This window comes from Chenopodium quinoa, unplaced genomic scaffold, assembly GCF_001683475.1.
Source record: "Chenopodium quinoa cultivar QQ74 unplaced genomic scaffold, ASM168347v1, whole genome shotgun sequence".
NCBI classification, from domain to species: domain Eukaryota; kingdom Viridiplantae; phylum Streptophyta; class Magnoliopsida; order Caryophyllales; family Amaranthaceae; genus Chenopodium; species Chenopodium quinoa.
Window position 1 is genome coordinate 1,355,511 of NW_018744662.1, and position 14,049 is coordinate 1,369,559.

Here is a 14,049-nt window from a genome sequence, read left to right on the forward strand (position 1 = left end):
AAAATATGTTCAGTTAGAAAATGTCCATTTTTGTTATAATAATTGTTCATTTCTGTACGAGGGACCATAAATATTTACCTGGTCTCGAGACCAGCCTTCAATTACTGTTAGAAGTATGCAGTGCTAAAAATTGTCATGCCATGAGCCATATTTCTAAGATATGTACATATATTCTTGAATAAATAATTAAATACACAAATCTTTTTAGGAATTTTAGGAGTATTAAACTGAAACAAAATTGCACTTTCGCAAACAAATCCTCTATCGGTTTGTCGGCCTCTATAGTCTACTCGATTAAGTAAAACAACCAACAACTAACAACCAATTAATCGTGCTTACACTCCCTCTCATTATCTCTAATCTCAATTCTAAGTCCCCAAACAAACATAGAAATTAGAAAACACCAACTCTTTCTTTCCTTCCTTCCTTGAGTTACCGCCATCTCTTTGACTCTCTCTCCTTTGACTTTCCCATGAAACTCCCACCACCTCTCCTCTCTCTCCTCCTCCTCTCCTCCCTCTTCCTCCTCCCACCACCACCTTCCACCACCGCAACAACCACCACCTTCTCCGGCGAACCCTCATACTTCTCCTTCCTAATCTCAACCAAAGGTTTAAACTTTCTCAAAGACTTGCTAATTTCCAAAGCAATCACCACTTTAACCCCTCTTCAAATCCCCCAAATTGATCGATCCATCCAAATACCCTTTCTTGGGAATGTCTTTGTTCGATTATCCAACCTTTCTCTTCACCAAATCAGGGTTTCTAATTCCCATATTACCCCCGGAGACTCCGGTATCGCCTTTATTGTTTCTGGGGCTACTGCTAATATGAGTTTGGATTGGTATTATTCTTATTCTTCTGGTTGGTTTTTTCCTTTGCAGTTTTCTGACCATGGGTTTGCTTCTATTCAGGTATTTTTTAATTTTTAGTTTTTTGCTTTTGGACTTGGAATTTGCTCTTGTTTCTTTGATTGGAATTGAATTAATTGTATGTATACTGTGTTTCATGTTGATTGATGTAATTCTTATGATACTGATCAATTATCATGCCCGGTAAGGCGGTAACCAAGCTTGCTTGGTGGACTTGGTGGGTAACTCACCTTGTGACAAGTTCGAACCTCACCAACTATGTTTGTTTGGGAGTAGGAATTTACCTCCCCTTTACTCTCAAGCGTCGTGGGTTGAGAGTAAAGGGCTCACACTTTTTGTCAAATGAGACTCACTGGGTCATTCTTGTTACCCAAAAAAATATGATGGGCACTCTTTTTATTAAACTATGGTTTAGTAAAATTTAAATAAAATTATCATGTTCCAGTGTTGGTCCTGTCTCCGAAAGGTGGTGTTTGTGGCGGTTGATTGCATTTACATTGGATACATGATAGCTATAGTATAAGCATTTGAATGTGGAATTTGCTGCTTTCTTTTGTTTTTATTGGAATAAAATACTGTATCTATTGTCAATTGGACTCAGTTTCTGTGTCCTTTCAGTCTCTATTCAAGTTTTAGTGGAGGGTGGTACCTATGAAATCAGTGATTTATGGATTGAATTGAAGTATTTGTTACATTTGCATCAAGTCTTGTTTACGGCTAAATTGGTCTCAATGTCTCATAGTAGTTTAATTTCCCAGACCTTGCTTTAAAATGAATTGTTTTGGAAACTTTTCTGTTAGTTGTGTCCATCATATTTATTTGAAATGTTTGCGTGTGGGATTCGTGACTCCAGCATGTGGGCCGTAAAAAGTGTAAGGTGAAGTATTTTGTCATGCTAAGCATATTTTTAGGGACCTTAGGAAAACACTTGCAGCATTTTTTATCTTTTAATTCATGCTGTCTCCACCAAACAGTCTTCCTCATGACTTGAAGCATGTTCTTAGATGCAATGAGCTCCATAATAAAATTACCTTTATATCAGTGTAGAAAAAGGTGCGCCTAGGTGCTGAGCACTCGGCGATTAGGGTAGAGTGCCTTTATTGCTCTAGGCGAGGCGCATTCAATGAGGTGTGCATAAGAAATTTTTAAAAATTGTTTTATACCGTGTGCCTCACTTCAAAGAAGTGCACTGAAGCTCGCCTAGGCACAGTAGGACCTTTATTGCCTTATTGCCCCTTGAGCGAAGAAGAAGAAGGTGGTTGATGGAGGAAGTCAAACAGTTATCTTAAACTCAAAATGATTGAGAAGAAAGTTTTTGGACATCAAAATAGTGATTGGAAGAAAAATAAGGAATTGAAGTCGTAACTGATATCATATTCTAATTATTCTTTATATGATTTGACATATGTTGATGAGTGATAATAAATCTATACAAGCATCATCCATGAAGTCTTCCATTTGGGGCCAGTCTACTCACATCCAAAACACATTTTTTGAAGTTGACTTGCTGAAAATTTCCTGATTAGGTCAATTATCTAGTCCATACAACTATATGACTAGTAATTCCATATTAACTATTCTGTAAATATATGTTATGTAAAAGGTAGAAGGGATGCAAGTGGGCCTCACCTTTTATTTGGAGATCCAAGAAGGAAGGCTGAAACTGTCGCCTGTTGAATGTGGTTGCTTTGTTGAAGATCTCTCTATCAAATTGGATGGAGGTGCATCCTGGCTTTATCAAGGGTATTTATCTTTTAACTTCTTCCGGTGGTATACTTAAGTGAAATTTGTCCATCATTTATATTCTTGTGCATCTAGATTTATTTATCAAATCATTAGTCATATGATAAATCTGTATGACTAACAAATAACAACTACTACAACAATATCATATTGTTGATCCCAGATGGATAGAGTTGGTTGCAAAGGACAAGATGACATCTCCGTTATTTGTTAAAGCAAACCTTTCTCATTCATTCTCCCTAACCATTTTGGGCCAGTCCAGTAATGGAGTGGGGGCAGAAACAAATGTGAAGATGAGGGGTGATAATGGTAAAACAATAACAATAGAGGATAGTTACAAGCATTTGAGAGGATCGCTCTCTCACAAAATGTAAAACTATGAGGCTCTGCCTCCCATTCTGACAAAAAAAAAAAAAAAAAAAAAAAAAAGTAAAACCAACCACTGTTATCTCTGAGCAACGGTACTACATTCCCTATCTCTGTCAATCTGCTATATTTAAAAGATGCAAGGCACAAAAGGTCCCTGGAGCCTGTTAGGCAATTGTATAAGTCTAAATAAGTAAATTAGATTATTATAATACCTTATTTTTAATTGAAAAAGATAGGGGAAAAAAAAAAGAGAAGAGGGGAGGAGAGGGGAGGGGAGGGGCAGCCATGCAACTATCTCAAATTATTAAAATAAAAAAGAGAAATAGAGAAAGGGGAGGGAGCAGCCACGTGACTATATCAAATGATTAATTTTTTGTGGCACCCATTAGTCCATTACCCAGATTAATTTTTTTTTTTAAGAAAAAAGAATAAGGAGGAACAACACTAAAATCTTTGTAGAAGAAGTGATAACAAACGAAGAAAGCAGAAAAGGATGCCCGGAGGAGCAATGAAGAGAGAGAGAATAGAGATCGAAGAGAGAGAAAAAAAACCGAAGGGTGAGGGTAAAGTACCAACCTGAAATTGCTTCACTGGTGACCACCATATTTGATCCTTGAGGAAGAGGGTGGACCTTAGAGGTTTTTTTTTTTTTCTAAAAAATTTTAAAAAAGCAAAATGATTTAAGCATTGAACTCTCTTTTTGGAATTTGGAGTCAATTGTGTAACAAGTTTTTGTTCTAGTAGCTAATCTCGTTTTGAAAGTAAAGTGTGTTTAGTCATTTTGCGCCGACGTCTTCCATAATCCATATCTTGAGAGTTACTTATTGGCTTGTCTCCACTTGAGAAATAGGCTGACTGCACTTCTACTCTATGATTGCTTGCTCTCTACATTTAAATGTACTCTACATTTAAATGTAGAGACAACTCTGCTCTTAAGATCTGCTTTCTCTGTTTTTATTTAGGTGAAACACTTTTCTTTTCATGCTTGTCAATGCATAACTTTGACCAATAATTTCAATAAGTATATATTATAACAATTGAATATTGATTAACTATTCATTGAGACAATTCCTAGCAATATCTACAAGACTATTTTTTTCCCCCCTTATGTATAGTCACTAACATTAGTCAAAGTGGATTAAGGGAGTATTTTTTTTTAATTATTTTTTCATTATGTGTAAATCAGCAAAATTTAAGAAATTAATACGTGTGATTAGTGTAAAAATAGAATTGTTTCACTGAACAGAAAAAGGAGGAAGTTTATCTTCACACGAATGCCAAAATGTTGGTCGATGTCGGATAATAAAGAGTTAATATGACCAGTTATAAATTAAATTTGCATCAGCGACTATCTGACAATATTAACTTCTCACTTCTTCACTTTTTCAAGGCTTGTAGATGTTTTTGCTGGACAAATTGAATCTGCAGTGGAGGAAGCTATTACCAAGAATCTTAACGAAGCAATTTTAAAGCTCGCTTTGTCTCTTGAAAGCTTACCAAAACAGATACCAGTTGATGATGTTGCGTCCTTGAACGTCACTTTTGTAAATGATTTACTCCTGAGTAATTCTTCCATTGGATTTGAGATCAATGGTTTATTCACTCGAAGAGATCAAACATTGGAATACAAATACAAGGACCATTTATTTCATAAAGAAGGTTCCTTCAGTCCAACAGATCAAAAGTGGAAATCAAATTTCTATGAGGAGCATGTGCAAGCCTTATCTTGTCGTGATTCATCAAGAATGGTAGGAATATCAATTGACGAAGCCATTTTTCACTCAGCTTCCAATTTGTACTTTGAGGTAAGCTCAAATTCAGATTGATTCACGTGTTAGCATTCAGCTTTTTTTCCCCCTTTGCATTTCTCTATGTTGAATAGCAATGAAAACCTTGTGACTTCTCATCCCGGAGCTTGAAATATGACTTGAAAGCGGAAAAGTAGCATGACCTATATATGTTGATTTGAGCTTTCTACTTTTGATTGTAGAAAAATTAATTTGTCATCAATTTATTCTGAATTGCTTGCCAATTTCAATTATCGATGATTATGCAATTCTTACAATATTAAATACGGCTCAAACAAAAGAACATTTCTTATTAATTATATAATGAAAATCTCCTGGAAAATAGGTTGATTTTATTAGCAGATTGAACTTGTGAAGGAATTTTCAATTCTGCATATAAACAAGCAAATATGAATGATGTCCTATCAAAGGGGTGGCCTATAGCAGAAGTCAATTGAAAACCTTAGCTCCAGTGACTGGTGCTATGAAACTAAATGAAAATACCAGTGAATGAATCAGTTCAAGAAATAAAATGGGATGAGATAAATCATAAAAGTGATGTATGGTAATTATTTTCCATGTGCAAATTGGTTATACATATGAAGAGTGGCTTTGCTATGAATCTAGTATGTATTCTTTTGCTAACGTTTTGAATTGGCTTGGGTCAAAACAAATAAAATCAAGGAAATTTTCTACTTGATTACATATTTTGTTTCCAGCATGATGACAATAGTGACAGCATTTTCTTAATTCAAGGGGATTTTAGTCAAGCCATTAAAGTGTTCAAAAAAGAACTTCAATTATATAAATTTTTAATACTAAACAAGGAGGGGAAATGAATGATATTTGTAAATGACTGATAGTATGATAAGGAAAAATCCTTTTCCCCAGCAATGACAATTTTATCGTTGATATAAATGATTACTACCTTTTGAGCTTATAAATTAATTCCCACATTACAGTAAGGGTGCTTTTGTCATTTTATGTGTGACATTATATAGCATAAAAGGTTTTGAACAGCGTAGGGGCAGTCTTTTCATTTAAAAGTTAAAACTTGTTGGCTGATCAAACTGATTAGATATGTATTTGTGGCTACTGGCTAGGCAGGTTACTTGAAATGGATTGTGGATAAAATACCAGATCAGGCTCTCCTGAACACTGCTGGTTGGAGGTTTATTATTCCTCAGCTTTATAAGAAGTACCCAAAAGATGATATGAATTTGAATGTCTCGTTCGTTTCTCCTCCAATTGTAAGGATTTCCCCCCAAAACATTGACATTATTGCCAATGTGGACTTGATTATTGACGTCTTAGAAGGTGGGCAAGTAATACCAGTTGCATGCATATTGCTGGTCAGTTTTTCCAACTTGGGCTAATTAGCTGACTATTTGTATGCTTTTTTTTTTTAATAGACTATTTGTATGCTCTTTGTTCTATAGCTATTAGTTTTTTATTTTTATTTTATTTTCTATTTTCTATTTTTTTTTATTATTGTTTTTTTTTATTTATTTTTTATTGTTTGACAGTTGTAGGTGCATGACCTATTACTTTTATGTCATGCATATCGAAATCTGTTAGTTGCGTAATCTAGCAACCATGATTATAAAATGTTAACATGATGCTTAAGCACAGCTGTCGACCTAGTGTGATGTTTTCTTGAGCCACTGTATCTTATGGGGCTGGAGAGTTCAAATGGGCAAGAGTAGAGCTTCTGATCTTGGCAGGCACTTTGGTTGAGATTGTTTTTAGAAGCTCCTTTTTGTAGTTTTAATGGTGTTTGATAGTCGTTACAGTTGGATTGAGGGGCTCTTTAAGCTAATTGGTACTTACTGCCTTAGTGGCTGTGTTGGGAAGGGTGGGGTGGGGGGGGGGGACATTGCAGGAGTTATGACTAATATGCATAGATCTTTAGAGGGTAGGTTTTTTTAGTTTCATTTGGAGGACATCTAAATAATTGATTATAATTTTTATTAATTGTTTCCAAATAGGAGTGTAGTTACACTTTAAATGACCTGGCAGTTTTCTTAGTGCTAGTTCAGACTTCAGAGTATGGCTGCTTTAAATGAGTAATATGCATAGAGGCATTTTTTGTTTCATTTGAAGGACATCTAAGCAAGTGATAATAATTCTTAATAATCAGATCCAAATAGGGGTGTAGAATTCTTGAGTACTACATTCTGTTTTGTCTTTTGCTTAATAACATGTGAATGTTGAAGATATCTTTGTTGCATGTGAAGCGTGGAATTCCTGTCTGTATCAATTTTGTGCACTTTCTAGATTAACCATTCAAGTTTATAAGCTTATTGATCATTTTGTTGAGCGCCTATAGTTGGGAGTCATTGCCTGCACTGTCACATCAGTTGCTTTAGCTGGCTTTTTATTTCACATCATGAGTTATGTTGTCCACTTCACGCTGTGTATTTGTCTTAGGAAATTCATGCTTCTGGCTTTGTAAGAATAAGAGGTAATGATCTTGGGGGCAAGGTAAAAGTGGATGATTTCAAAATGGCATTAAAGTGGAGTAAGATTGGTAATCTGAAGATGTTTTTGATACAGGTAAATGTCATTCAACTTGTGTTTACAGTTTTTTAAAATTGTTTGCTTTCTGTTTTATTTGTAAATAAATAGTAGTTTCTAATGTTTCATAAAAATTGTATGTATTTATTGACTGGACAGATATCTAGAGGAAATTCAAACCTCTGAATATTTGGCCCAAATTTGACAAATTTAGTCTTTTTGTTGATCGAAACTTCATAATACTGAATATTGATATTGTGGTGTGCTAGTCATGCGTTCTGCTATGCTTCTACTTTAGGATCTCCTTTTATTTTTGAAGACTTAAAATTTGAATTGAATTTTGGGTAAGGATGACTGAAGGTTTTTTAGTCTGCATTTGGGACTTGACTGCTTCTTTTTTTTTTTTTTTTTGGGGTTTGCAGCCTGTTATAAGGACAGTGGTTGAAACAGTTTTCGTACCATATGCCAATGCACGTCTTTGGAAAGGGTTTACGTTGCCCATGTTCCACGGTTTTACCCTTGAAAAGGCCATAACAAATTACCTAGACTCCAGTCTTGTTGTTTGCAGCGATGTAGCATATTCGGAGTCGGATGATCATGTCAGGCTTTGATAATTGATACAGATATCATAGGATTTTATGTCAACTCAGAGTCAAGCGGAATTGCTATTTGCTGCAGTGTATCGGGGATAATGGGTAAAGCTGCATACATTTTGATCCTGTATACAACCATCTGGGAGCCTTGCAGACTACGTAACCTAACATTGTGGATGAAAACAGAGGCAGCTTTGCTCTTTGTACTTCATATAACAAACTGTATATATGGGTATGATGATACGATCAAGCTCCGCGAGTGTAATTTCTGTGTGTTATATGTAAATTATGCATAAGCTTTGTTCTCATAAAAAAGTTAGCATGTTACAGTTCTCAGTTCTTCATTAGAAGTACCATTCAAATTGTAAATACACTAAATAATGCTATGGAGTATCATTTGGAATATTTTGAGGTAAATATATACGTAGTAGATACTTTTATTTGGCAAGTTTTGGCACCTAGCATTTGTTAAACCTTATTCTTGAGTTCAGTTTCGAAAAAACTGAAACTTTTGAAGTAGAATACCTTGGACTATGGCTGTGCACCAGCCCAAAATCAGACCGGACCAGGACCGGAATCTCAAATTTTCACATACCGGAGACTGGACCGACCGGAATCTCACACTTTCTGTAGTTCATAATTAAAATAACAATCTCCAATCTTTGAATGAAACCACACTCCAACCCCATTGCAAGAAATCATAATTCACATAAACCTGTGCATCATATGTACAAAATCTTGGATACTGTTTGATCATTGCGACGAAGAAAAATGATTTTTTTTATATGATTTTTTTATTGCCAACCTCTGAATTTTGCTCTATTGCATTACTGCTTTATATTCTGTTCCAAAGGATTACTCCCTCTGCTTTATATTTGTTCTAACCACTTTAACTAATTTTGTTTCACAAAAAGATTACAAGTGAGAAACTATATGAAACAGATGAATGAATTTTTTTTTTTTTTTTATAACTCGCTACTATTTTTTATGCTAAGTATAGATATAGATAATTGTCAATGAATACTCTTCATGGAGAAGTGCAAATAGAGAAAATGTAGCCAAAGAACATGAAGAGTTGTCAAAGATGTCAATTTAAAGTCAATGGAGTCAAAGAGAACTACTTCGTATATAAATAAAAACAAAATTACAACCTAAGAGACCTAAGCAACCCACCATTAATGTAATTGAGCGTATTGTGTTTTGTTTCGTACTTCCTCCATTATTACTCGTATTTTTTTTTATTTTTATCTTTCCTCTTTTGTTTTATTCCTTCTACATCATAGAAAATTTTCACTTTTTATCACTCCTTATCCCACTACATGGTCCACATAAAACTACGGAGTATATAATAATATCAATGTTTCTAAACACTTTTCTCTCAGCTAGGGTATCCTACGCGCGCGATGCGCGCGAAATAGCTAGCTTTTGCATAGAAGTTGTATTAGCGTGTAGTTACACCTTTGGTTTGGGTGGTAGATCTGGTAGTTTTAATACGTACTATTTGGTTTATTGGTTGGTTTTGTACTTTTGTAGAAATATAAAAAAACCACCAAAATATTTAATGATAAGTATTTTTTAAAACCCTCAAAAGTTTGACAGTGTTATTTCAAAATTATTATTAAATAATATTTAATTAATTTGCATCCCTTCATATCTTAAGCTGGTTTAGAACACTTAATTGATTTGCTTGATTCAATAATACTTAACGTATTTTTCTTCAAACGAATTTTTTGTGAGCTCGGTCATACGGAGTAATAATATGTGAAATGTTCGTTGTAGCTAAAAACTTAATAATGTAAATTCAATGTTCTACGACCATCTAATATCTATATCTATATCTAATACTAAAGCAATAATCACTTAGTTATATTTTTCCTCTTAAATTCTCTCCATATTTAATACATTTTTTTTTCTATCATTGATTTCCTTCGATTTTAGGATTTTAAAGTTATTTATACCTCTTGATAACATCTGCTCAAATATCATTATTTAATATGAATGTCATTTAAATTCCACGTGGTTTATGTGCGTGCCATCAAATAATGTACAATTAAAAGGCTAATAAACCTTAACAATATTTGTAATAATTAAAGGACAACAAAATTGTAAATAAGAAGAGCAACCACGAAGGAGTATAAATAAATCATCTCGTGGTAATAAACAAAGTCTTCGTACATACAATTTTTTTCCTTTTTAAATAACAATAATAACATATGAAGTACAAAACATTATAATTATTTTATTTAAAAAAAGGCATTACAAATTTTTGTTAAAAAAATATTTTGTATTAATTGATGGTATGTCTAATGAAGAAAAAAAACCAATTAAATATATTAATGAGAGTAAACATATTAATGAGAGTAAACATATTAATGAGGGTAAAAAAAGTAAATATACAATTTTGTACATATTTTTGAGGGTATAGTTGGTAGCATACTATTCCTAAGAGTTATTTTCTACTTTTTATAGGGTAGGGATAAGGTAGGGATAGATTAATGTAATTAGGTAGTCCATACATACATAGAAATATCAATGTAATCGATTGTTTAAGTTGTATTTCATAAATAATTTTATCTTGGGAAATTCTACATGGTGGCCTCCTACTTTTAAGTTTTCCACGTGGGAGACACACTTTTTTCCAACTCTCTCAAGTGGCACTCTGGTTTTGCAAAATTATGTATAGTGTCCTTTTTTTTAGTTTATGGCTAACTTTTATAATTAAAATGGTTAACCTTAGGTTTTTTGGTTTAAAAATTAATTAAATTATATTTTAAAATAATAAAATAAAAAAAAAGAATTTTTTATTTAAAAAAAACATCCAAAACCCACGACCACCCTCCCACCACCACGTCCACCATCCACAACCCCAACCCCCATACACCACCGGCGCCCAGAATCCCTTTTTACCGCGCCGGCGGCCCCGTCCCCCTACCCACTAAGCCCACCACGACACCACCTGAACCCCATATCCCAAACCCGAAACCCCCAAATACCCAATTCGAAACCCCTTAAAAACCCTATCCCACCAATTTAAACCCCGAATTAGACCCTCCCCCACCCTTGAAACTCCGACGCCCAAGGTTTTGAGGGTGGGAAAGGTCCTTATTTTGGGGTTTAACGTGGCGGGGGTGGTTTATTCGGGTTTTGGGTCGGATATTTGGGGGTTTCAGGTGGTGGGTTTAGTGGGTAGGTGGACGAGCTGGGTTGTCGGAATGGTGAAGGTTGTCTGGGTGGCGACGAAGGGTGGGGGAGGGCTGGGTTGTCGGAATGGTGGTGGTGGGGAGGGTGGTCGTAGGTTGGGGGAATGGGGGGTGCAAATTTTCTTTTTTTTTTAAAGAATTTGATTTTTAAAAAAAAAAATTAATTGTGGTTAACCAAAAAATCAAAGGTTAGCCATAAAACCTAAAAAAGGGCACTGTACGTAATTTTTCAAAACTTGGATGCCACTTGAGAGAATTGGAAAAAAGTGTCTCCCACGTGGAAAACTTAAAAGTAGGAGGCCACCATGTAGAATTTCCCTTTTATCTTATTTATGTATTGTTTCATGACGCACATTCTTCAGGCATATGACCGCATCCTCACTGGCGCCATGTAAATAGTATGCGAAATTGCAAGTTGATCCAGCTATCAAGCAGGTTTTAAAGTCGAAAATATATATATATTTATTTGGATATCATATCGGGCGTTCGACATTTAATGTGAAACTCAAAACACCTAAATTCATTAATTCGGTTCATGAATATTACCAGACAGTCGATTTGATCACGATGATGGTTTGAGTACCTAACCCGGCAACCCTTGCCTTTTAATTAAATCCATATAAGTTAGATTTTATTTACTATTGATTACTTAAAACTAACTAAAACTAAAGGTGTTTCGGATGAAAACAATGGGGCCTTGCCGAAGGCCCGCTGAAGTGGCTGAAGACTGGTTCGGTCCAATTGATGCTGGGCCGAAGGTTTCCTGCACAACTAAAACACGTAAACTGGCCTCGGGTTGGATCCGAGGAAGACCCCTCCGATGCCGAAGTCAAACAGTGTTTAGAGAGAGAAAGCTATGCAAGAGATTTTGTGCTTGAGGCTTTTGTGTGTATCTCATAAATGAATGAATTGAAGGCTTATGTACCTTTGCATATGAGGAGAGGAGAGTAATTGGGCCCTTAAATAGTCATGGGCTGACCATGGCAATTCGGACCAAAGGACTCTTGGTTGACTTGGCTTGATTGGAGGCTCGGGCCTTGACCTTGGAATATTGAGTCATTTAGTGACCAGGCCCAATAAGATAATTGGAGCCAAATAAATGACTAGGCCCAATTAGATAAATTGGACCCAAACAACTTGCCCCCCAGACCCGATTCGGAAGGATGACGGGTCGGGTTTGAATCCAATAAAAAATGGAGGGAAGTAAATGATTTAATTAAATCAAAAGATTTAAATTTTTAAACAGTTACTAATTAAATAACTGTAATTTGGATAATTAATAGGAAGTGGAGTTGATAGTGGGCGGTTAATCAAGAGAGAGAGTGTTTAACGGTTAATTAAGGAGGCATTTAAGAGAAATTTGAACTTTTCGACCTTTGGGATTCTCCTTCCTGGAATTGTAAGGTCTGATTCGCATTTCAACCTCATTTCTTCACCAACTTACACTCAAATTCTCGCGCAAACCCATCTCTGCTTCGAATTTCCAGCGTACCATTCTCGAATCCGAGTTCGATACTCAAATCCATCGCTTCCACTGATTTGACCGGCGTATTCCGGCCAATTTGAAGGTAATTTTCCTCGAGTTTTTTCGATTTTCTTGCCTTTTTTAAGGAAATTCTTCTTCTCCCTTCTTTCCTTCTTTGAATTTGGTTATGGCTCGAGAAAGGAGGCGTCAACCAGGTCGACGGGGTCAGGTTAGGGATCCCCGTGAACGCGCCGACGTTTGGAACGGGGAACGAGCCGGTGAAGACCTGGAAAGGGAGATTCCGGCAGTTCCTTTAAACGCTGCGCCGCCTCAGCAGGACGCCAAGGCCGGCGAGGCGGAGCAACTTGAGCAGAGAGAACAGGCTGGGCAGGCTGAAGATTTGCCCCCTGTGCTCTAGGACCTGCTTCCTGGGCATGCTGAATGGTAGGACGTCAAGGCCCAGGACGCCATGGTGAGAAATACCCCATACTCATGGTGGGTTCGGCATGCCGAAACCTACCGGTTCGCCGAGCAAATTGAGTTGCACTATGACATTTTTGAAGAGGATGGGCACTGGTGCCGAATGCCCTCGCCGACTGACAGGATTCACCGTCCCCCTCCTGGGTATATAGGGGTGTACACTCGACAATTACAATACGGGCTTCGGTTTCCTTTGGATCCCTTCGTCAGGGACATTTTAATAAAGTACAGGATCTCCCTGTGCCAATTAACACCCGTTAACATTCGGCGGGTGATGACTTATCTCTGGGTGTGTCGGTTTTTTGCTGTCGAGCCGAATTTGCACTGCTTCCGAAAGATGCATCAGCTAGTGCAAAACCTTCAGAGCACATACAGCCAACATGGGTCTTCAGGTTGGTGGTGAATAGAGAGTTGCCCCCATTATCTGACTATGTGGCCGAACGATTCCTCGGACAAGGATTGGAGAGGTCAATGGGTCTGGGTGAGAGTCCCCGCTGATCCCGAGCATCCCTATTTTTTCGGGGCTCCCCGATACCTCTCCAGGCCTGATCTGAACATGCAGGATTTGGGCCCTGAGGACCCTGATGCCACTCGTCATCCCAGCTATGAGCAAATGAGCTTCTTCGGGAAGCAGAATAACCCTGGGGGAATTGGCCGAATGAGATTTATCCCGGCCAGATGGCTTCCAGATAACCATTACGTCTTCCAAGAGAAGATGTTGGCAGTTGTCGGCCTCAGCCGAAAGTACAGGGATGGTAAGTATGTTCGGCTGGGGCCGAGGATTCTGACTTGTTTAATTTTTGTTTATTTTTGATGCTTATTCCTTAGTCTAACCTTCGTCTGTTCTTTTCAGAGCTGAGCGAAGCTACTTCGGGGGTTGACTATAACCGGCTTGGGGTGAACGCTGAACGAGTCATTTTAGACCGGGCTCCAGCGATCACAGCTCCGAAGGACCGTCCGCTGCATCTGCACGAAACGGGCCTTCAGATCGAAGCTGCCGCCGAATACACCAAGCAGAAGCCTT

General features: G+C 36.9%; 1 protein-coding gene across 2 annotated transcripts; it reads left to right on the top strand.

The window, feature by feature from the left end:
- Nucleotides 1-327: 327 nt before the first annotated feature.
- LOC110701937 (putative BPI/LBP family protein At1g04970) lies at nucleotides 328-8,328 on the top strand. Of its 2 annotated transcripts, none has more exons than XM_021879550.1 (6): nucleotides 328-913; nucleotides 2,475-2,614; nucleotides 4,374-4,788; nucleotides 5,874-6,122; nucleotides 7,201-7,326; nucleotides 7,710-8,328. In XM_021879550.1, exons 1-6 carry the CDS (start codon nucleotides 473-475, stop codon nucleotides 7,896-7,898), a joined length of 1,560 nt encoding a protein of 519 aa, XP_021735242.1. In that variant the 5' UTR covers nucleotides 328-472; the 3' UTR covers nucleotides 7,899-8,328. The 2 variants fall into 2 exon arrangements, with proteins under 2 accessions (XP_021735242.1, XP_021735243.1); XM_021879551.1 differs by having other exon boundaries at nucleotides 831-913; nucleotides 2,479-2,614.
- Nucleotides 8,329-14,049: the final 5,721 nt, after the last annotated feature.

What these genes read in the sequence shown, in the direction of transcription:
- LOC110701937 (XM_021879550.1), top strand. Translation starts at nt 473, where the DNA reads ATGAAACTCCCACCACCTCTCCTCTCTCTCCTCCTCCTCTCCTCCCTC. An exon ending in GCATCCTGGCTTTATCAAGG is followed by an intron (nt 2,615 to 4,373) that starts GTATTTATCTTT and finishes CACTTTTTCAAG; the next exon opens with GCTTGTAGATGTTTTTGCTG. An exon ending in CTTCCAATTTGTACTTTGAG is followed by an intron (nt 4,789 to 5,873) that starts GTAAGCTCAAAT and finishes GCTACTGGCTAG; the next exon opens with GCAGGTTACTTGAAATGGAT.